Source organism: Salvelinus namaycush, chromosome 2 (genome assembly GCF_016432855.1).
Source record: "Salvelinus namaycush isolate Seneca chromosome 2, SaNama_1.0, whole genome shotgun sequence".
Taxonomy (NCBI): Eukaryota; Metazoa; Chordata; class Actinopteri; order Salmoniformes; family Salmonidae; genus Salvelinus; species Salvelinus namaycush.
Window position 1 is genome coordinate 71,573,675 of NC_052308.1, and position 24,928 is coordinate 71,598,602.

Genomic DNA, 24,928 nt, shown 5'->3' on the forward strand with positions numbered 1-24,928 from the left:
CCGTGTCTTCAGCTTGCCTAGTGCAGTAGCGACTACCAAACGGCTCCCTGACTCACCTATTGCTGCTCATTGGACCCTATGATCACTAGGCTACACATGCCTCTCCCTAATGTCAATATGTCCCTGTCTGTAGAGCCCTCAGCCTTGCCCAACATGCCTTTAGATAGCCCTTTTGTCCCCCCCATTTAGGCAGGTTACCTTCGCTTCCTTGGGCAAAGGGACTATGGTGGTCTGCTTGAAACATGTAGGTATTACAGACTCAGTCAGGGAGAGGTTGAAAAAGTCAGTGAAGACACTTGACAGTTGGTCCGCGCATGCTTTGAGTACACGTCCTGGTAATCCGTCTGGCCCAGCGGCTTTGTGAATGTTGACCTGTTTAAAGGTTTTGTTCACATCGGCTACCGAGAGCGTAATCACAGTCATCCAGAACAGCTGGTGCTCTCGTGCATGCTTCAGTGTTGCTTGCCTCGAAGCGAGCATAAAAGGCATTTAGCTCATCTGGTAGGTTCACGTCACTGGGCAGCTCACGTCTGGGTCATCAGAGACGGTAGTAGCAACATTATGTACACAATAAGTTAAAAAATAAGTTACACAAAATAAAATTGCACAATTGGTTGGGAGAATGTAAAACGAGAATGTAAAACGTCAGCCATGTTCTTCGGCGCCATCTTCAACCGTTAACCCTCTAAATGAGAGAATTGTCTTCCATGTGAAGTTTTAACCAAGTCAGTGGCCACGCCCACATGAGCAAAGACATTACATCGGCGTCATGGACCGCCCCTTTTTTCAGAAGTGTATAAAACCCACTTCCTACAGCATTTACATTAAGTCAAAGAACGTGAGGACTGGGAGTCCCCATGTTGAAACAGCTACAACTCTATAATCCAAGGAGACCATACAGCATGTAGTGTTGGCTACATGGCTATAAATGGTTAAAACTCTAAAACATTGCTACAGAAGGAGCAAATCTTGTTACCAGTTACTTGCAAATCATCTTACCAGTCTGCAGATGGAAATATGCGTAGCCTGGGAACGACAATACTGACAACACCAGCATCTATTCTAACAGATCACTCTGTACTCTGAATGACCCATTCTCGAGAACACTTCTCTATCCTGATGTATCCATTATAACAGAGCTACAAGGGACGTGGCGAACTCTGGTGGACAACCAGAGACTTACACGACTAGAGACTTGAACAACCAGTGTCTCTGATTTAACTATTTTCCAGCAGACGGACCAGTGATTTCAACAGAGAGACAACGACATACAAGTGTAAATATGTACATTGTTCCTTTCGAATGAGAGCCGTTCATGTGCAAAGTATTAGCATTTCAATGAATATAATTATCCACTGTGTATAGTGAATACATTTTGACTTCCCGCTCTTTATCTGCCCCCCCTTTCCATTGTCTACTAAGCCGTCATATCGGTTTAGCCCACTAGGGGCTTATCAATGCATTGCGTTAGTAACCAATACATACTGTTTGTTTGTTTTATGTATTTCTGTGATTTATTTAGTTAGTTAGTAAATAAATAGTTAAGCCAATTTGTATATCGCTGATTCATTATGGAGACCAGGGTTCGTGCAGATAACCAAGAATTTTACGACGTTCAGAATGAGACAGACGAAGGTGAAGATTAATAATCATTAATAGAAGACTGTAATTGATAAGATATTAAAATATCTGAAGAGTTATATTCGGAAAATTGTAACTCTGTAACTCTCAACATTTTCCCGTGGTGCCCCGACTTCCTAGTTGATTAATGTTTACGTGATTAGTTTAATCGTTGTTGGACCGTTTGATGTTTTTTGTGTGTTGTTTGTGCATTCACTACCCACAGTTACATTGTAACATGGCTACTTCCTTGAAATGTGCTTGGGACTAAAATTGAAGATCTAGGAAATGGAGACTGCAGAGGAAGCACAAAAAATGCTGACATGTCTTAATGATCTATATATTAATAATATGCTCATTTGTTATGGTATTGTGGGTTTTTGTAGCACTCTTCAAGTCACTGTTCTTGCTATTTGTGTTTTTTAAATTGTCAAACTACAGTTGAAGTCAGAAGTTTACATACATTTAGGTTGGAGTTGTTCGCGAGTTCAATTAAATTGTACGAATTAAGTAAACGGGTCATAACAGAGATTTGCCATATCAGGGATAATGTCTATTATGACCACTAGAGGTCAGTGAGTGATACAATTACACGATTGGGAACCTAAAACAATCTCTCTCGTTCCTAGGAGCCAGTCTGGAGACAAACTCCTCAGTGTGTAGCTCAGATGACGGTGAGGTATGGTCATAATATTGGGGGTGTAATTCACCCACTTGGACTTTTCACATTTTCTTGTGTTACAACTTGGAACTGATCTACACAATATTTATAAACAAAATAATTAAAAAGAAAACACTGAAATAAATTGGTTAGATAAGTATTCACCCTCTTGGTTATCAAGCTTAAATTAGTATTTAAAAAAGATACAATGTTTGTATGCACAATAATGTTTTGCTATTCTATTGTATTCCATCAAGTGAATTGTACCAGGCTGGAGTGTGACATATGCAGTGGTGGACAAAGTACTCAATTGCCATACTTGAGTAAAAGTAAAGATACTTTAATAGACTTCTTGCAAGTACAGGGGGTGCTGTTTCGAACTTAGCATTTTGTCGTCTCCAAATTAAACTGCCTAGTACTCAATTCTTGCTCGTACAATATGCATATTATTAATTCTATTGGATAGAAAACACTCTCTAGTTTCATAAACCGTTGGAATTATGTCTGTGGGTGACCCAGAACTCTTTCTACAGCGAAATCCATGACAGGTAGTGCGAAGGTCTGAGAGCGAAGCTCTGGTCTCAGATCAGTTTTTAAGGTCTGTGTGTATCCTATGGAACGACATGAACTGCACCCGCCTTCCCCTGGATGTCAGTAACCAATGAGAAGTGGAATGGGCTTTCTGCGTAGCTCTCAGAGGTTATAAAAGGCCAAGGAGTGAGGGTAGCCTTCCTTTCGACGCTGACCATTACGCAGAAAGGGACCTCCGGATGCCATTTTCAAACGCTCGGTTATCAACGTTAAATGTATCCGTCTGTAATTTAATTCGAAATAGGTGTTAGAAACATCATAACGAAGCTATTTTAAACCGAGTTATATCAGATTATGCGAGTATATTGCTATTTTTCGGAATTTCCTCAGTATTGCGTCTTGAGGATTTGGACATGCTGGGGCAAAATAGCTATTGTTAGCAATTGTTAGCTGCTAAATCCGAAGTTGAAGACGACGTTTTACAACCAAGCAACGATTCTTTTGGACAAAGGACCACTTGGCCAAGATTCTGATGGAAGCTCGTCGAAAAGTAAGAGCTATTTATGATGTTATTCCGTTTTTATGTGGAAAAATGTAAACTCAATAATGGCGAATAGTGACGCCATTATTGCGGCACTAGTCTGGCTGTAACGCACACTGTATGTCTAGTAACGTTAATTTAAAAAATCTAACTCAGCGGTTGCATTAATAACTAATGCATCTTTCATTTCATGTCCAACCTGTATTTTTTTAGTCAAGTTTATGAATAGTTTTCGATAAAAATAGTTGTATATTCAATATGGCGCCGGGCAGATTGCTTGAGTAGTTGGGCACTATTTCCATTGTGTAAGCACGATTTGTGCCGCTAAATATGCACATTTTCGATCAAACTCTATATGGATTGTGTAATATGATGTTACAGGAGTGTCATCGGAAGAATTCTGAGAAGGTTAGTGAAAAAATTTATATATTTTGGCGATGATAACGATATCGCTCTCTTTGGCTTGAATTCATGCTGGGGTAACGTTTGCACATGTGGTATGCTAACTTATCGATTTATTGTGTTTTCGCTGTAAAACGCTTAGAAAATCTGAAATATTGTCTGAAATCACAAGATCTGTGTCTTTCCATTGCTATGCTTTGTCTATTTTTATGAACTGTTTTATGATGAGTAAATTGGTCATACACGTTGCTCTCTGTAGTAATTCTAGTCGAGTTGTGATGGTGGGTGCAATTGTAAACTATGATTTATACCTGAAATATGCACATTTTTCTAACAAAACCTATCCTATACCATAAATATGTTATCAGACTGTCATCTGATGAGGTTTTTTCTTGGTTAGTGGCTATCAATATCTTTATTTGGCCGAATTGGTGATAGCTAGTGGTGGAGAGAAAAAATGGTGGACAAAGAAAAATGGTGTATTTTGCTAACGTGGTTAGCTAATAGATTTACATATTGTGTCTTCCCTGTAAAACATTTTAAAAAAACAGAAATGATGGGTTTATTCACAAGATCTGTATCTTTCATCTGGTGTCTTGGACTTGTGATTTAATGATATTTAGATGCTACTATTTAATTGTGACGCTATGCTAGCGATGCTACTCAGTGTGGGGGGGGGGTGGGGGGTGCTCCCGGACCCGGGGTAGAGACCCGTGAAAGGTTAATAGAAAATAACTCCAGTAAAAGTCACCCAGTAAAATACTACTTGAGTAAAAGTCTAAAAGTATTTGGTTTTAAATAAACTTAAGTATCAAAAGTAAATGTAATTGCTAAAATATACTTAAGTATCAAATTCCTTATATTAAGCAAACCAGATGGCACAATTTTCTAGTTTTTTAAATTTATGGATAGCCAGCGGGAACACTCCAACACTCAGAAGCCATTTACAAATTAAATGTTTGTTTTTAGTGAGTCTGCCAGATCAGAGGCAGTAGAGATGACCAGGGATGTTCTTTTGATAAGTCTGTGAATTGGACAATTTTCCTGTTCTGCTAAGCATTCAACATGTAACGAGTACTTTTGGGTGTATGGAGAAAAAAAGTACGTAATTGTCTTTAGGAATGTATTGAAGTAAAAGTTGTCAAAAATATAAATAGTAAAGTAAAGTACATATTCTCAAAAAACTACTTATGTAGTCCTTTAAAGTATTTTTACTTAAGTATTTACACAACTGGACATATGTGTGGGGTGCAAGGTTTGTAAGGCTGCATACTATGAGGACCATGTTAGAGACCACTACAAGGCCAAAGAACTAAAGAAACACACGTTAGTGGATGTCACTGATGAACACGGCCATGTTGAGATAGAAAGGACTTTGACTCAGGTAGAGGGATTCATTCTTTCCCAGTTATATTCTGAGTTGTGTACTAATTGATTTAGGATTGTAAAGTAACTGTATCAATTTAATAACAGATATGACTTACTCTGTTTTCCTCAGGTTGGCTTCTCTGGATCCTCATAATTCCACTTCTGGTTCTGGTGGGAGGACTTTGGTATCATATGAGTCCCACAGTGGAGGGTGTGTAAAGTCATAACTGCAACTCCAATGTTTTGTTCTGCAGAGTATGATTCATATATTCTATAACATTTACTCATTACATGCCCTATATCTCTGCAGGTAAGGGGAGACTTAACATGAGGATTGTTCTGCTGGGTAAGACTGGATCAGGGAAGAGTTCAACAGGAAACACCATCCTGGGGAGAGAGGCGTTTCGAGCAGAGGCTTCTCCAGTGGCTGTGACCACACAGTGTGAGAAACAAAATGTTGTTATCGGCCAGAATAGAATAACAGTGATTGACACCCCAGGTGTCTTGGGCACGTTGTTGCAACCTGATGAAGTTATGGTTAAAACTGCTGAATGCATTAACACCACACCTCATGCCTTCCTATTGGTGACCAGGCTGGGGGAATTCACAGATGAGGACAGAAAGTCAGTTCAATGGATCCAGGAACATTTTGGAGAGGAGGCTTTAAAGTACACGATCGTTCTGTTCACTGGGGTAGACCAGCTAGAGGGGAAACCAGTAGAGACATTTATAAAAGGCAGCAGCCATCTACTACAAGTCATTAACAGTTGTGGGGACAGATACCATGTCTTTAACAACAAGGACAAGAATGACAACACTCAGGTCTCAGAGCTGCTAGAGAAGATAGATGAATTACTGAATGAGTATAGGGGTTATCATCATGAGGCAGACTTGCTGACACAGGAAAGGGTTAGGGAAGAGGAGATGAGGAAGAAGGAGAGGGCTCAGATAATACAAGAGGGGATAAATATGGAGGCAGCAGAAAGAGAGATGAGAGAGGAGGAGAAAAAGAGGGAATCAGCAGAAAGAGAGATGAGAGGAGGAGGAGGAGGAGAAGAGGGAAGCAGCAGAGAGATTAGAGAGGAGGAGGAGAAAAAGAGGGAAGCAGCAGAAAGAGAGATGAGAGAGGAGGAGGAGGAGAAGAGGGAAGCAGCAGAAAGAGAGAATAGAGTGGAGAAGGTGGTGAATAGGAGAAAGTGGAAAGGTTTAGGATGGATCCTTGTTCCATTTATCACGGCTTCTATAATTTGGTGGTACCTGGCTACAGCTAAACAGAAGGAACAGAATCTGGAAAACGAAAATAGACTGATTAAAGAGGAAATTAGAAAGGCAAAGGAAAAGATGTATAAGGAACATTTCAAATAGAAATGAAAAAAGGGATAAGGAACTCATGTTGATGGAAAATAAGGAAATTAGAAAGGAAAATGAAAAGATGGATAAGGAACTCATGTTGATGAAAAAAAAAATGAAAATAGGAGGGAAAAGAGTGCAGTGGGTCTCAGATTGATGGGACTTGTAGGCCCAGGTCACCCATTGTTTGACCTAGAGCTTGGTGCTGGTCTACAGCTTAGTGATCGTGAAGCCTACTAATGATAATGACATTACTTATTATAATGATGATCATAATAATAATAGTAATAATAACAATAAGAAGGAGATCAAGAAAAATGAGGGTATAGGAGCTAGAGCTGCGTGTGTAACCTATTATGTGTGATAAACAGGTGCTTTTAGATCACAATATTATTATATTTCTGACCGTTTGGAACAGTGTAAAAACACTATATACATTATAAATAATACCAGTCTGTTCTCAAGATCAAAAATGGTGAAGCCTTTGATACAGCATGGCAAAGATTAAAAACAGACAAAATTGTGAAATTGCTTTATCCAGCATGTTGCAGTTGCATGAGGCTTAGCACTCACGGAATCAGTAAGCTATTAAACAACCTCTCAACCAGGCATGGCTGGCTATCATACAAAAGTATGTGGACACCCCCTCAAATTAGTGGTTTCAGCTTTTTCAGCCACACCCGTTGCTGACAGGTGTATAAAATCGAGCACACGGCCATGCAATCTCCATAGACAAACATTGGCAGTAGAATGGCCTTACTGAAGAGCTCAGTGAATTTCAATGTGGCACCATCACAGGATGCCACCTTTCTAACAAGTCAGTTCTTCATGGGTTTTCATGGTTCGATTAGGCCCCTTAGTTCCGGTGAAGGGAAATCTTAACACTACAGCATACAATGACATTCTAGATGATTCTGTGCTTCCAACTTTGTGACAACAGTTTGGAGAAAGCCCTTTCCTGTTTCCGCATGACAATGCTCCCGTGCACAAACGAGGTTCATACAGAAATGGTTTGTTGAGATTGGTGTGGAAGAACTTGACTGGCCTGCACAGAGCCCTGACCTCAACCCCATCAAACACATTTGGGATGAATTGGAAAGCTGAATGCAAGCCAGGCCTAATCGCCCAAAATCAGTGCCCGACCTCATTAATGCTCTTGTGGCCGAATGGAAGCAAGACCCCGCAGAAATGTTCCAACATCTAATGGAAAGCCTTTCCAGAAAAGTGGAGACTGTTATAGCAGCAAAGGGGATACCAACTCCATATTAATGCCCATGATTTTGTAATGAGATGTTTGACGAGCTGGTGTCCACACACTTTTGGTCATGTAGTGTATATCCTATGGATGATTTATAAAGCCAGGCACATTTAACAGTTAGGCTATTGATTACTGTCTGACTACCCAGTAGAGGTCAGGATAGTCAAGGATATTAGTCTGTTTTATACTGATTATTTTACATATTGTCCCCAAATCAGAGCCCATATTCACTAAGAGTCTCAGGTAGGAGCGCTGATCTAGGATCAGATTTGCCTATTAGATGATAATGAATGAGGGGGGACCTGATCCCAGATTAGCATTTAAACTCTGAGGGGACCTGATCCTAGATCATGTATGTTACCCACTGCTCCCCCTTTGAAATGCCTTTCATCTTTTATATGTTTTACAGTTTGGTTAAATGTATTTAGATTTATTAAAGCTTCTTAATGGAAATCTGTCTCTATCCAGTCTGTCAACTATATTTTATGGGGATAGTAAGCAGTCTATTAATTAATATGGTTTTTGAACACTATAATTGGTTTACCAGCATGATAGCTGTACTTTTAGTTTATGGTTGACAGAGCCTGTTGGCCATTAGCCAATCAACGTTTCTCAACGCATTCAAAGCACGTGAATGCATCCAACTGGTATTTCCGACTTCACCACTTAAAAAAATATGTAACCTTTATTTAACTAGGCAAGCCAGTCAAGAACAAATTCTTATTTACAATGACGGCCTAGGAACAGTGGGTCAACAATTAACCTTGTTCAGGGGTAGAACTACAGATGTTTACCTTGTCAGCTCGGAGATTAGATCTAGCAACCTTTCGATTACTAGCCCAATGCTCTAACTACTAGGCTACCTGCCGCTACTGGTAATTAACACATTCCCACTTGGTTATAAACGCAGCTTTAATAGTCTGTCAACCGTACCTAGACCAAACTCAATTTGGAGGCCCTCTGCACTGCAGCTACTATATCCCTCTCCAATGGGTAAAAATAATTATGCAGTATCTTGTATTATGCAATATAAATGTCAAAACGGACAAGGAATACAGTTGAAACATCATTTAACTGTGTTGGGATTTGTTTGGTGTAGTATTTGGTACTAGTTACAGGCCCGTTTCACAAAAAGAGTGCCTTTTACGTCCCTATTTTAAGTAAAGATTGTGCACCAATATTGAATTTTAAAAGCCTGTTATATTAAATAAAGTGCCCTTTAATATAGACTAAATGGAGATATTTTTATATAAATAACATGTTTCTAAAATGCCAAAATTCAACATTTTGACATGTCCCGCCATCAACCCTGTGTCACTTCTAGGAAGATTTTAAGCATAACACACCAACTGTTACCCACAGATAGAAAGTCTAGGTATGTTTTAACAATTTCATATTTTTTTCTGATGTTTGCATTCAATTGACACTCCCTGTTGCACACAACAGGCTTCCATTTCCCCTGTCACAAGGGGATTAATGGCTGATTTAAGATTAAATCATCAATCCTGTTAATTCCAACCTTTATTTTGCACTTAATAGGCACTTACTATAGTCCTCTTTTTATTTAACCTCTTGAGATGGGAAAATGTGTTTTTATGAAATCAGGCTTTTTTTTGGGACCAAGTTACACATCTCAAAATGCACCAAATTGGTGTAACGACCCTGCTATATAGGGCCTAGAAAGTTCGCTACAGTATTTGTATGAATCAGTAACTGTTCAATTAGAACAAGTGACTCCCCAATGGCCTTATTTTAACCTCCAAGAAAAGAGGTTGAAGTTCTGTTTTCTTTAACTAAGCTGAGCTGCAGGATTGCACAGTGTGGTGCCTTTCATACCTGTATGATCTTCAAGCCTTTTATTTTCATTACTGGTGTCAGGTGATATTGGCCAAAAGGAAGCTAAGAAATTATGAAAGGAAAGGGAGCTAGGATAGGAGGAAAGGAAAATTAGTTCTCATGTATTTCAATCTGACTATCCACAATAATCGCATTATTGTGTGCATGTAACCGTAGTCAGTGACTGCTTGTTTTGTCACATAAACTGATATTACGTGAACTACCGAATTTTAGCAACCAGGAAATGTCGGTGCGATTTCTACATATTGCACTTCTAAGACATTGGTTTTTACAGTGGGCGACCCAGGTTCAGATCCCACCCTTAATAACACATCTGTGCTTATTGCGTTTTTCCTTCATCAATCAAAGTCACCAGTGCATTCGCTCGTTAGCTGGCTGCTTATTCTAAATAGTTGGTAAACCTGTTCAAAACAGTGGCAGCATGTCCACTGGGGATTCAGTGGTGATTCCGTTTTTTACATGCAAAAGTTGAACTAGGTGTATTTATGCTGTTGTTCAAATGCACAGATCGTTTTATATACTGTATCTTCCTAAATAAACTACATGTAGGTTGAAATCTTGCCCTAATATGTCTGCTGCTTTGTTGATAATGTGCCAACCATCGTCCAGTGTATTCAACCAATTAGAAGCATTTACACGCCAAAGACGGTTTAAAATATACTGTCTTTGCACATACTTTACAAAGAACACAGGAAATAACATTTCCTGCTCAAAAAGTGTCAGTTTCCGGCTGTGTCTGACAACGGCTATAGCCTACACAGCAGAGTAATTCAAGATTCACAGGAGTTGCAAGGTATTTACATCATTTTTTAAAATCAGTACAATCATAGTCTTTCTTAGCCTTTAGGTTGATCTCTTATTGATTAGATTAATTGGTTAATAGCGGTGTACCAAACAATAGCACGTGCGGCAGAATCTACGCCTACTGGACCTTGCTTTAACTCGTTGAATTTGTCTTTAACAAAACAAATTGCTGATATATACGATATATATGGGCATTACATTTACCGCATTAAATGTTTAATTTATTGCACACCAAAAAAAATCTGTATTATTTAATTTAGGTGTTATCACCTCCATCCCATCTGCTCTGTACTGCAAGTCATCTATTTTCTCTGACAACGTTTTTTATAGACTAAATAGGGTTTATTTGAAATATTTTTTAACGTTTTTATAGTTCCTTACTCATTATGGTTAATTTGTGTGTAATCGATGGCTAATCTGTGTTCTACCGACTGGCTGGGGTTCTATATATTCTGGAACCGGATTTGCCATCGTCATTAAAAATATTAATATGAATATCTCAAAGTATAGAGTATATTGTGTCTAAAAATAATAATTTAAAAAAGGGTAATTTTGAGATATTCATAATAATAGTTTTAATGTTGAATAAATTAATGTGAAAATGTGTATTTTGAAATCTATACATACTCTATATGTTAGAGCACACTATAAGGAGTATAATGACACCAATATGTTGTCTGTATCATGTATGGTTCACAGATCATAGGGTCTTACAGGAGGCATGTATAGGTCTAAAAGGGCCTTAACCACTTTAATCATGGTTTTCTAAAAAAAAATGTTTGTGATTCAAATGTAAAAAGCATTTCAAACATCCTTCCTCCCAATAAAGTTTCTATGTGAGAATTGCTAGAACAATCTGAGATACCAAAAATATATTCCTCTCCTGCTGGCATGTAATTGCCTATTTCCTCTTTCTCTGAAAGTGTCAGTTACCGTATACAATGGCTATAGCCTACAGCAGAATAAAATACGCTTTACTCGAGTTGTAAGGTATTTAAAGCATTTTATTCAGTACACCATCCTGTATGTTATTCATTCTTAGCCTATAGGTTAGCATATTGGTTAGATTAAAAGCAATTTACCAAACAATAATGTGGGACAGAGTCTATGCCTATGACTTTAAGTCTTTCAATTTGTCTTTAACAAAACAATTGCTGATATACTGTACATATAATGCGCCTTCAGAAAGTATTCACAGCATTCCCCCCAAAAAATTGTGTTACAGCCTGAATTGAACATGTCTTACATTGAGATTTTGTGTCACTGGGTCTACATACAATCAGTGGTGTAAAGTACTTGAGTAAAAATACTTGAAAGTACAACTTATGTCGTTTTTTGGGGTATCTGTACTTTACTATTTATATTTTTGACAACTTTTACTTCACTACATTCCTAAAGAAAATTATGTACTTTTTACTCCATACATTTTCCTTGACACCCAAAATTACTCGTTACATTTTGAATGCTTAGCAGGACAGGAAAATGGTCTAATTCACACACTTATCAAGAGAACATCCCTGGTCATCCCTACTGCCTCTGATCTGGCAGACTCACTAAACACATACTTCGTTAGTAAATTATGTCTGAGTGTTAGAGCGTGCCCCTGGCTATCCGTAAATGATAAAAACAAGAAAATGGTGCCGTCTGGTTTGCTGAATATAAGGAATTTTACTTGATTTATACTTTTACTTTTGATACTTAAGTATATTTGAGCAATAACATAAAATACTTATGTATATGAAATACACATTTTAATTTCTTTCAAAAGGATTTTCAAAGACATAGGGCGTTTTGACTGTCTAACTTTTAGTCAAAAGCGAGTTGAAGACGGCTCTTTTGACAATGCCTCTTTTTACAATGCCTTAATAATTGGTTTACTTCCCTAAAATACTTGGTAAACTAAATTAGATTGATTATTTCAGTTGTTCTACCTTTTGATGTTTTTTGTGTGTTGTTTGTGCATTCACTACCCACAGTTACATTGTAAAATGGCTACTTCCTTGAAACCCTCAATGCAAAGCGTGCTTGAGGTAGGAAATGGAGGCTCTGCAGAGGAAGCACAAAAAATACTGCCATGCCTTGATGCTAACAAGAGCTCAGATGGAATAAGGTGATCTATGTTTTATAATATGTTCATTTGTTATGGTATTGTGGGTTTTTGTAGCACTCTTCGAGTCACTGTGCTTGCTATTTGTGTTTTTAAAATTGTCAAAACTACTTAAAGGGCAATGCCACCAGTTTTCAACCTCATTTTCATGATCTCCAGCACAATACCAGTGTCAACATATGTAAAAACATATATAAAGTAAAAAAGTTTACATAATCAAAAGTTAAAACATTAAAAAAAACGGCTTTTCAAACACTATGAGATTCGATTGTGACATGGGGAGCAAACCTCGTTGCAGCTTTTGAAAATCAGTTATTTTTTTATATTTGAATCTTACACTGTGATGTCACAGAGAAGCATTTATTTTAGGACCTTGTATTTTTAACCACAGATCATAGAAATGTGCTGTTTTCACACACTCACCGGCCAGTTCATTAGGTACACCCATCGAGTACCGAGTCAGACCCCCCCCCCCCTTTGCCTCCAACAGCCTGAATTCGTCGGGGCAGGGATTCTACAAATCGGAAAAGTTCCACAGGAATGTTGGTCCTAGCTGACGCGATGGTATCACGCAATTGTACCGTTGACATCAAAGAGGATGGGTCCATGGATTCTGCCATCAGCATGACGCAACTGGGAACTGGGATTTGTCGGACCAGGCAATTTCTTAACACTCCTCAATTGTCCAGTGTTGTTGATCGCGTGCCCACTGGAGCCGCTTATTCTTGTTTTTAGCTGATGGTTGTCTGCTGCAATAGCCCATTCTTGACAAGGATTGACAAGTTGTGCGTTCCGAGATGCCGTTCTGCGCACAACTGTTGTACCTTGCTGTTATTTGTCTGTTTGTGGGCCGCCTTTTTGCTTGCACGATTGTTGCCATTTTCCTGCAACCTCTCTCATCAACGAGCTGTTTTCACCCACAGGACTGCCGCTGACTGGATGTTTTTTGTTTGTCACACCATTCTCGCTAAACCCTAGACACTGTCAAGCGTGAATGCTCAGGAGGGCGGCCGTTTCTGAAATACTGGACCCGGTGCTCCTGGCACCCAACGATCATACCAAGCTCAGTCGCTAATGTCACTGGTTCTACACATTCTAACGTTCAATCAAACAGTAACTAGGAGCGATCCATTTTGTGAACGGGTTGGTGTACCTAATAAACTGGCCGGTGAGTGTATGTAGACATTGTTTTGGTGCTGGAGATGAAGAATGAGGTTGAAAATGTCGGAAATGCCCTTAACTCTTTACAACCCCCTGAAGGGTGATAGCCAGAGCACTGTTCTTCTATAGGAGGTTATTAACAACAAAAAGTTAAGCTTAGTTGGAGATGAAAATGTTTTACTGTGTTTGTATCAGGGAAGAACAGACAGAGCCATCTGTTCCTGACTGTCAGTCCATGAAGAGTGATAAATCCATGCATCTTCCACCACATTTCAACGGTGTCTGCCCCACCTCTGAAAGGTGAGTCTTCTGAAATGTTGTCTTGTATTCATTTTTTCACAGTGGTGGAAAAAGTACCTAATTGTGATACTTGAGTAAAAGTATAGATACCTTAATAGAAAGTTAGTCACCCAGTAAAATACTACTTGAGTAAAAGTCTAAAAGTATTTGGTTCTAAATATACTTAAGTATCAAAAGTAAATGTAAATTCTAAAATATACATAAGTATCAAAAGTAACAGTAAAAGTATAAATAATTTAAAATTCCTTATATCTGCAAAGCAGACGGCACCATTATCTTGTTTAACATTTTTACAGATATCCAGGGGCACGCTCCAACACTCAGACATCATTTACAAATGATTTACTAAACAAGTGTTTAGTGAGTCCGTCAGATTAGAGCCAGTAGGGATGACCATGTGTTCTCTTGATAAGTGCGTGAATTGGACCATTTTCCTGTCCTGCTAAGCATAAAAAATATAACATGTACTTTTGGGTGTCAGGGAAAGTGTATGGAGTAAAAAGTACATTATTTTATTTAGGAATGTAGTGAAGTAAAAGTTGTCTAAAAAAGTATAGTAAAGTACAGATACCCCCCAAAATTACTTAAGTACTACTTAATAAATCAGACTTCTTGAAGCCATTGATGACGTCACTCAATCGTTTCCTATGTTGGATAGGTGGGACGCTTGCGTCCCAACAGCCATGTTAAAATGTAGAGCGCCAGATTCAAAAAAATTATATAAAATTAAACTTGATTAAATCACACATATAAGATACCAAATTAAAGCTACACTCGTTGTGAATCCAGCCAACATGTCAGATTTCAAAAAGGCTTTTCGGCGAAAGCATAAGATGCTATTATCTGATGATAGCCCAATGTAAACAAGAGAGTGTAGCCTATTTCAACCATGCTGGCGCTACTCAAAACGCAGATATAAAATATAAAACATGCATTACCTTTGACGAGATTCTTTTATTGGCACTCCAATATGTCCCATAAACATCACAAATGGTCCTTTTGTTCGATTTCTTCCGTCCATATATATCCAAATTGTCCATTTATTTGGCGCCGTTGTACCAGAAAAAGCATCGTCCAATTTGCACAAAGTCACGACAAAATATCTAAAAAAATTACCTCTAAACTTTGCCAAAACATTTCAAAGTACTTTTGTAATACAACTGTAGGTATTTGTAAACGTTAATAATCGATAAAATTGAAGACGGGTCAATCTGTTTTCAATAAAGGAGATCAACAAACGAACGCTACTTTTCTAGTATTGCGCAACTCTCAAACAGTACATCAGACGTTAGTCTTACTTCCTGGTGTCCTTCTTCATTTCACAAATGAATAACGTCAACCTATTTCCCAAAACTAGTGACATCCAGAGGAAGCAGTAGGAACTGCAAGTAAACTGATCAGAATTCTGATCTGTCCATAATAACTATTTGAACACACAGTGACTTAAAAAAAAAAAGTTGGTCCTCAGGGTTTTGACTGCTATATAAGTTCTGTTATACTTACAGATATGATTCCAACAGTTTTAGAAACTTCAGAGTGTTTTCTATCCAAATCTACTAATAATATGCATATCTTATATTCTGGGGATGAGTAGAACGAAGTTGAAATTGTGCACGCTATTTTTCCATATGTGAAAACTCTGCACCCTATCCCCAAGAAGTTTTAATTCTCAGTGGTGCATTTGACGTTTCGAGTTGTATTTGTCACATGCACAAGTACAGTGAAATGCTTAACTTGCAAGACCTTCCTAACCGTGCAGTATTCAATATCAAGATATTACAACAACAAAAAACCGAGAAATAAGAAAATAATTTTTAACCTCTAATTCCTCCCAAACCCGGATCCGGGAGCACCCCCATCAGTAAAAAAGCTGACTAGCATAGCCTAGCATAGCGTCACAAGTAAATACTAGCATCTAAATATCATTAAATCACAAGTCCAAGACACCAGATGAAAGATACACATCTTGTGAATCCAGCCATCATTTCTGATTTTTAAAATGTTTTACAGGGAAGACACAATATGTAAATCTATTAGCTAACCACGTTAGCAAAAGACACCACTTTTTTTACTCCACCAGTTTTTCACTCCATCAGTAGCTATCACAAATTCGACCAAATAAAGATATAAATAGCCACTAACCAAGAAACAACTTCATCAGATGACAGTCTGATAACATATTTATTGTATAGCATATGTTTTGTTAGAGAAATGTGCATATTTCAGGTATAAATCATAGTTTACCATTGCAGCCACCATCACAACTCACCAAAGCGACTAGAATAACTACAGAGAGCAACGTGTATTACCTAATTACTCATAAAACATTTCTTAAAAATACACAGCGTACAGCAAATGAAAGACACAGATCTTGTGAATCCAGCCAATATTTCAGATTTTTTAAGTGTTTTACAGCGAAAACACAATATAGCATTATATTAGCTTACCCCAATAGCAAACCACACAACAGCATTGATTCAAGCCAAAAATAGCGATAACGTATAACCCAGCAAAAGATATTAATTTTTTCACTGACCTGCTCAGAATTCTTCAGATGACAGTCCTATAACATCATATTACACAATGCATATAGAGTTTGTTCGAAAATGTGCATATTTAACGGCACAAATCGTGGTTATACAATGAGAAAAGTAGCCAAGCTGCAAAGAAAATGTCAGGAGAAATCTTGGGAAAGGCACCTATTCTAATCGATAAGTAATCATAAACTTGACAAAAAAATACAGATTGGACAGCAAATGAAAGATAAATTAGTTCTTAATGCAATCGCTGTGTTAGATTTTTAAAATTAACGTTACTGCGCAATACAGCGTGCGCTAAAGCGAGACCGCACCGAAATTCATGGCGGAATTATTATTTGACATTTGTCAACATAAATACGAATTAACAGCATAAAGACTGCTTACTATTTGCTGAGCTTCCATCAGAATCTTGGGCAAGGTGTCCTTTCTCCAGAACAATCGTCTTTTGGTTGAAAGATGTCCTCTTCTGCTGTCGAAATAGCCGCTAACGCTAGCTATGTGCCGGAAAGGTGTCCAACTCCTGATAGCGCGTCACAAAGAAATCCCAGAAAATCGCAATAAACTGATATAAGTCGGTTTAAATTAACTACCTTATGATGTCTTTAACAACTATAACGAATAAAAACATGACCGGAGATATAGAACTGCTAAAACGAAAGCTTTGCAGGACGCCATTGTGATGTCCCTCTTGCGCCAGGCGCCCCGTTGAAAAGAACGGTACTTCTGTTCCACGGTCTTATATAGTGCCCCAGATGGTGCAATCCACTCCATTCAAATTCTCACCGCTTACTGACATCTAGAGGAAGGCGTATGCAGTGCATGTAGCCCCATAGCTTACATGGGGACTTATAAACTGACCCTAGAACAGGGACCTCGATTTCAGAAATCTCACTTCCTGACAGGAAATGTGCTGCAGAATGAGTTCTGTTTCACTCAGAGAAATAATTCAAACGGTTTTAGAAACTAGTGTGTTTTCTATCCAATAGTAATAATAATATGCATATTGTACGAGCAAGAATTGAGTACGAGGCAGTTTAATTTGGGAACGAAATTACAAAGTGCAAATAGCACCCCCTATTGCCAAGAGGTTTTAAAAAAGAGGACAGTGTAAGCTACATTTGGTACATACAGTGCCAGTACCAAACTTATAGTGTGAAGGGATACTGGAGTAATTGAGGTAGATATGTACATGAAGGCGGGGATGGGATAATTACTTGAAAAATCAAATCCGTTTGTAATTAGTTAACTGAAAAATAATATAATCAGTAACGTCACAGGGCTGAAAAGTGAATGGTAGCAGGAATAGACAAATATTTATGGTAATATACTAATGGTAATATATACATGTAAACAGGAGTAATAGAGACCAGTAGCAGGATAAATAGATAGATACTAATAATAATGGCAATCAATAATCAATGAACAGCAGTGTAATGGTGGTAATAAATCTAATTAATCAATATTTTAGCAGGAGCTTGGGTACCAGGACCGTGGGGTTGTGGGTGTAAGTGTGTGGCGTCATTAATGAGTGGGTGAATGAGGGTGTATGCGAGTGTTTGTGTGTGTGCATGTGAGTAAGAGTGACAGTGAAGGTTGTGTGTGTGTGTGTGTGTGTGTGTGTGTCTGAGTGGGTAGAGGACTGTGGATGGGAATAGAGTCTGTGTGGATAGTCTTTGGGAGAGTGAGAGCAGTAGTTAGGGCGGTGCAGTTGCCATACCAGTCGGTGATACAACCAGCCAAGATGCTCTCAATGGTGCAAGTTGTTTCAGCCTACTGAGGGAGAAGAGTCTTCTTCACGACTGTGCTGGTGACCATGTTAACTGTCCTCAGTGATGTGGATTCCGAGGAATTTGATGCTTTTGACCCTCTCCACTGCAGCCCTGTGGATGGGGGTGTGCACCCCCCCTGTTTCCTGTAGTCCACGATCAGCTCCTTGGTCTTACTGACGTTGAAGGAGAGGTTGTTGTCCTGGCACCACACTGCCGTTGGTGATCAGGCCTACCACCGTCGTGTCGCCAGCAAACTTGACGATGGAGTTGGAGTCATACATGGCCCATAGTTGTGGGTAAATGGGGAGTACAGAATGGGGCTAAACACACACCCCTTATGGGCCCCCATTCATGTCCAGGGGCCTCATTTATAAGGGTTGTGTAAATTTCACACTAAATATCTGCGTGCACCATTTCTGAAAAGACTGCGCACGTACAAAAGTATTGAGATTTATCAACTTGGCACGCGCCATACATGCAAATGTCTCCCGTTATTAATGTCTTTGGAGGTGATGGCAGAATGTTGCTGTAGGTCTAGGCTATCTGACAGGCAAAGAGTTTATCAAAGACAACAACAATTGCAAATTGGCCGAATGTTTTGCATTTGTTTTTTCTCAAACCTATGCTGCACTGCCTACAAATTCTGAAGTATTGTCTACTCACAGTGGTAGCCATACACACTTCAATGCAACCGTCTGTTCACCTGTTAAATTCTACTGTATGTTATATACCACGCTTTCTTTCTGATGCATATTGTAAAACACTTGAAATAATAGCATCTACAGTTGAAGTCTGAGGTTTACATACACTTAGGTTGGAGTCATTAAAACATATTTTTCAACCACTCCACACATTTCTTGTTAACAAACTATAGTTTTGGAAAGTCGGTTAGGACATCTACTTTGTGCATGACACAAGTAATTTCTCCAACAATTGTTTGCAGACAGATTATTATTATAATTCACTGTATCACAATTCCAGTGGGTCAGAAGTTTACCTACACTAAATTGACTGTGCCTTTAAAACAGCTTAGAAAATTCCAGAAAATGAATTCATGGCTTTAGAAGCTTCTGATAGGCTAATTGACATGATTTGAGTCAATTGGAGGTGTACCTGTGGATGTATTTCAAGGCCTACCTTCAAACTCAGTGCCTCTTTGCTTGACATCAAGGGAAAATCAAAAGATATCAGCCAAGACCTCAGAAAAAAAATTGTAGACCTCCACAAGTCTGGTTTATCCTTGGGAGCAATTTCGAAATGCCTGAAGGTACCGCGTTCATCTGTACAAACAATAGTATGCAAGTATAAACACCATGGGACCATGCAGCTGTCATACCGCTCAAGAATGAGACGAATCCTGTCTCCTAGAGATGAACGTACTTTAGTGCGAAAAGTGCAAATCAATCCCAGAACAACAGCAAAGGACCTTGTGAAGATGCTGGAGGAAACGCGTACAAAGGTATCTATATCCACAGTAAAACGAGTCCTATATCGACATAACCTGAAAGGCCGCTCAGCACGGAAGAAGCCACTGCTCCAAAACCGCCATAAAAAAGCCAGACTACGGTTTGCAACTGCACATGGGGACAAAGATCGTACTTTTTGGAGAAATGTCCTCTGGTCTGATGAAACACAAATAGAACTGTTTGGCCATAATGACCATCGTTATGTTTGGAGGCAAAAGGGGGATGCTTGCAAGCCGAAGAACACCATCCCAACCGTGAAGCACGGGGGTGGCAGCATCATGTTGTGGGGGTGCTTTGCTGCAGGAGGGACTGGTGCTCTTCACAAAATAGATGACATCATGAGGGGAGAAAATTATGTGGATATATTGAAGCAACATCTCAAGACATCAGTCAGGAAGTTAAAGCTTGGTCACAAATGGGTCTTCCAAATGGACAATGACCCCCAGCATACTTCCAAAGTTGTGGCAAAATGGCTTAAGGACAACAAAGTCAAGGTATTGGAGTGGCCATCACAAAGCCCTGACCTCAACCTATAGAACATTTGTAGGCAGAACTGAAAAGGCGTGTGCGAGCAAGGAGGCCTACAAACCTGACTCTGTTACACCAGCTCTGTCAGGAGGAATAGGCCAACATTCACTTATTCAACTTATTGTGGGAAGCTTGTGGAAGGCTACCCAAAATATTTGACCCAAGTTTAAAAAAAATGTAAAGGCAATGCTACCAAATACTAATTGAGTGTATGCAAACTGGATCTGCACACAATTCCTGGAAGCTGAAAATGTCCCTGTTCTTCCATGGCCTGCATAATCACCAGACATGTCACCCATTGAGCATGTTTGGGATGCTCTGGATTGGCATGTACGACAGTGTTCCAGTTCCCGCCAATATCCAGTTATTGTATTGATGTTATCCTCCTGCAGCACATCATGTCGTCACACGTCATCAGAGTGCGCAGCTGAACATTTTATGCTATTAAACACTTGGTTTGTTATTATTGATTGAAACTTAACCGACATTCATGAAATACGAATACATAACTTGTTTTTGCGTGGATTCCGCGATGCGGTTAGCTTTTAACAGCAAGGACCGCTATTTCTTGTCCCGGAATCGCATTTAACAGACTTAAGCCTGCTTGACAGAGACGCTAAACTGCTAGCCATCAAGCTAACGAAGTTGGTACCAGATGGGTTTTGCAATGGAGCCCTCTTTGTCTGGAGAAATAAATGAACTGTTCCAGCACTGTAGGAGCTATATCTATTACGCACTGTTTCAGGACAAACCGGATCACTCGGTGTTCCAATGCGGCAATTGTTTACTTGCCAAGGATTATAGGCTTGAGGTGGCTTCATTGATCACGCAAGTCGCCAGCCTACGTAAGAAACTGGGGAAAATGTTTACATTTTCCACGCCGGTGGCTGGACGGCATTTGCGCTTGTTGGATGCATCTCCGCCTTGTCGTTATTCAACTGGCCGGTGTTGTCTGGAGCTCCCCCATCTGATAGCGGAGTTGAAGGAGCACAGCAAGAGGAGCAAGACAATTAACGATGGTCGCATGTCACGAGCAGTGGAAGCCGAATACAGGGACCTCCCGCAAAGTAGTCTACACCCCAAACGAGAGGCCCGGAGAGGATACAAACAACGAATAGTTTCGCCGTCCTGGAGTCTGATCATCTTCGTCGCTGGGGTTGCAGGTCAGCTGCTCACAAACATAAAGAACATGAGCACATCTACTGCTGCTAAGCTTCCCAGTAATGCAATGAAAGCAAGTAAACATTCCAGAAGAAAAGTGCTCAAAATAGCCCACGTTAATACATGTAGCTTAAGAAACAAGATTCATGAAATCAATAATTTGCTACTAACAGATGACATTCATATTCTGACTCTAAGACTCACTTAGATAATACCTTTGACGATACAGTGGTAGCAATACAAGGTTATAACATTTACAGAGAAGATAGAAATGCCAATGGTGGAGGTGTTGCTGTTTATATTCAGAACCATATTCCTGTAAAGATTAGAGAGGATCTCATGTCAAATACTGTTGAAGTAATATGGCTACAGGTTAAGCTGCCTCACCTAAAGCCCATTCTGATGGGAAGCTGCTATAGACCACCAAGTGCTAACAGTCAGTATCTGGATAACATGTGTGAAATGCTAGATAATGTATGTGATATCAACAGAGACGTATATTTTCTCTGTGATTTAAATATTGACTGGCTTTCATCAAGCTGCCCACTCAAGAAAAAGCATCAAACTGTAACCAGTGCCTGCAACCTGGTTCAGGTTATCAGTCAACCTACCAGCACAGGAATTAAATCAACATGTATCAACATGAACTATACCATCTTTACTGATGCTGCAGAAATGTTCTTGAAATCAGTATCCAGATCCATCGGATGTAGTGATCACAATATAATAGCCATATCTAGGAAAACCAAAGTTCCAAAGACTGGGCCTAATTATAGTGTATAAGAGGTCATAAAATAAGTTATAGTGATTCCTATGTTATTGATGTAAATAATATATGTTGGTTTGTGGTGTGTATTGAGGATCAAACAGACACTGCACTTGACACTCAATAATGGGTGCATGCTAATAAACATGAAGAAAATTACTGTAAAACTGTTAAACTCCCATGGATTGATGAGGAATTGAAAAACTGAGAGGGATGAGGCAAAAGGAATGGCGAATAAGTCTGGCTACACAACCGATTGGCAAACTTGTTGCAAATTGAGAAATCATGTGACTAAACTGAATAATACAAATAATAAACTACACTATGAAACAAAGATGAATGATAGTAAAAAGCTTTGGAGCACCTTCTGGAGAAAAAGGGGAAAAGGCAAACTCAGCTCCATCATTCATTGAATCAGATGGCTCATTCATCACAAAACCAACTGATATTGCCAACTACTTTAATGACTTTTTCATTGGCAAGATTAGCAAACGTATGTATGACATGCCAGCAACAAACACTGACACTACACATCCAAGTATATCTGACCAAATGATGAAAGACAAGCATTGTCATTTTAAATTCCGTAAAGTTAGTGTGGAAGAAGTGAAAAATTATTGTTGTCTATCAACAATGACAAGCCACCGGGGTCAGACAATTTGGATGGGAAATTACTGAGGATAATAGGGGATGATATTGCCACTCCTATTTGCCACATCTTCAATTTAAGCCTACTAGAAAGTGTGTGCCCTCGGGCTTGGAGGGAAGCAAAAGTCATTCCGCTACCTAAGAATAGTAAAGCCCCCTTTACGGGCTCAAATAGCCGACCAATCAGCCTGTTACCAACCCTTAGTAAACTTTTGGAAAAAATGTTGTTGTTGAAAAAATGGTGTTTGACCAGATACAATGCTATTTTACAGTAAACAAACTTTCAGCATGCATATAGAGAAGGACATTCAACAAACACAACACTTACAGAAATGACTGATGATTGGCTGAGAGAAATTGATGATGAAAAGATTGTGGGTGCTGTCTTGTTACACTTCAGTGCAGCTTTTGACATTATCGATCATAGTCTGCTTGTCACGCTCGTCGTCCTCCTCATCTGAGGAGAAGTTTGAAGGATCGGAGGACCAATATTCAGCGTGGTAAGTGTTCATCTTGATATTTATTAACACAGAGAACACTTAACGAAACTATACAAAAATAACAAACGTGAAGCTAATGAATAATAGTGCTGACACAAAAACACTACACATAGACAATCACCCACAACCCACAATGACAAAACAGGCTACCTAAATATGGTTCCCAATCAGAGACAACGACTAACACCTGCCTCTGATTGAGAACCATATCAGGCCAAACACAGAAACAGACAAACTAGACAATACAACATAGAATGCACACTCAGATCACACCCTGACCAAACAAAACATAAACATACAAAGCAAACTATGGTCAGGGCGTGACACTGCTGCTGGCAAAACGTATGTGTTATGGCAGGGGTGTCAAACTCATTCCACGGAGGGCCTAGTGTCTGCAGGTTTTTGGTTTTTCCTTTCAATAAAGCCCTAGACAACCAGGTGTGGGGAGTTCCTAACTAATTAGTGATGTTAATTCATCAATCAAGTACAAGGGAGGAGCGAAAACCCGCAGACACTCGGCCCCCCGTGGAATGAGTTTGACACCTGTGTGTTATGGCTTTACACCCCCTGCTATATTGTAGATAAAGAGTTACCTGTCTAACAGAACACAGAGGGTGTTCTTTAATGGAAGTCTCTTTAACATAATCCAGGTAGAATCAGGAATTCCCCAAGGCAGATGTCTAGGCCATTTACTTTTTTGTCAATCTTTACTAACGACATGCCAAAGCCAGAGTGTCTGTGATGATGACTCAACACTATACATGTCAGCTACTACAGCGATTGAAATGACTGCAACACTTAACAAAGAGTTACACTTAGTTTCAGAGTGGGTGGCAAGGAATAAATTAATCCTAAATATTTCTAAAACTAAAAGCATTGTATTGTATTGGGACAAATAATTCACTAAACCTCAACTAAATCTTGTAATAAATAATGTGGAAATTGAGCTGTGGAAGTTGGTGACTAAACTGCTCGTAGTTACCCTGGATAGATTGTTAACTGTCATGGTCAAAACATATTGATACAACAGTAGCTAAGATTCCATGTGTAACTCTGTGTTGTTGTTTGTGTCGCACTGCTTTGCTTTATCTTGGCCAGGTCGCAGTTGTAAATGAGAACTTGTTCTCAACTGGCCTACCTGGTTAAATGAAGGTGATATAAATAAAAAATAAATGGGGAGAAGTATGTCCATGATAAGGTGCTGCTCTACCTTCTTGGCAGCACTGTCAACAATGCAGGTCCTATATGCCCTAGTTCTGTCGCACCTGGACTACTGTTCAGTCGTGTTGTCAGGTGCCACAAAAAAGTAGTTAAGAAAATTGCAGTTGGTTCTGAACAGGGCAGTACGTGGTGGTCCTTGGATGTACACAGAGAGCTAATATTAATAATATGCATGTCAATCTCTCCTGGCTCAAAGTGGAGGAGAGATTGACTTCATCACTGCTTGTATTTATGAGAGGTATTGACATGTTGAGTACACCGAGCTGTCTGAGGTACTGGCGCACAGCTCGGACACCAATGCATACCACACAAGACATGTCACAAGAGGTCTCTTCACAGTCCCATATTCCAGAGCAGACTATGGAATGT

At 39.3% G+C, this 24,928-nt stretch overlaps 1 protein-coding gene across 2 annotated transcripts in view; it reads left to right on the forward strand.

Annotated features, from left to right (window-relative positions):
* LOC120017631 (GTPase IMAP family member 7-like) overlaps nt 1-24,928 on the forward strand; it is a 49,723-nt gene that overhangs the window by 19,649 nt on the left and 5,146 nt on the right. The window contains exons 1-3 of one of the 2 annotated variants that reach the window (XM_038960526.1): nt 10,279-10,381; nt 12,369-12,502; nt 13,856-13,960. In XM_038960526.1, coding sequence (XP_038816454.1) covers nt 12,381-12,502; nt 13,856-13,960 — 227 coding nt within the window. In that variant the 5' untranslated portion in view covers nt 10,279-10,381; nt 12,369-12,380. Of the gene's footprint in view, nt 1-10,278; nt 10,382-12,368; nt 12,503-13,855; nt 13,961-24,928 lie in introns of those variants that run through there. The other variant, XM_038960536.1, reaches the window with a different exon arrangement.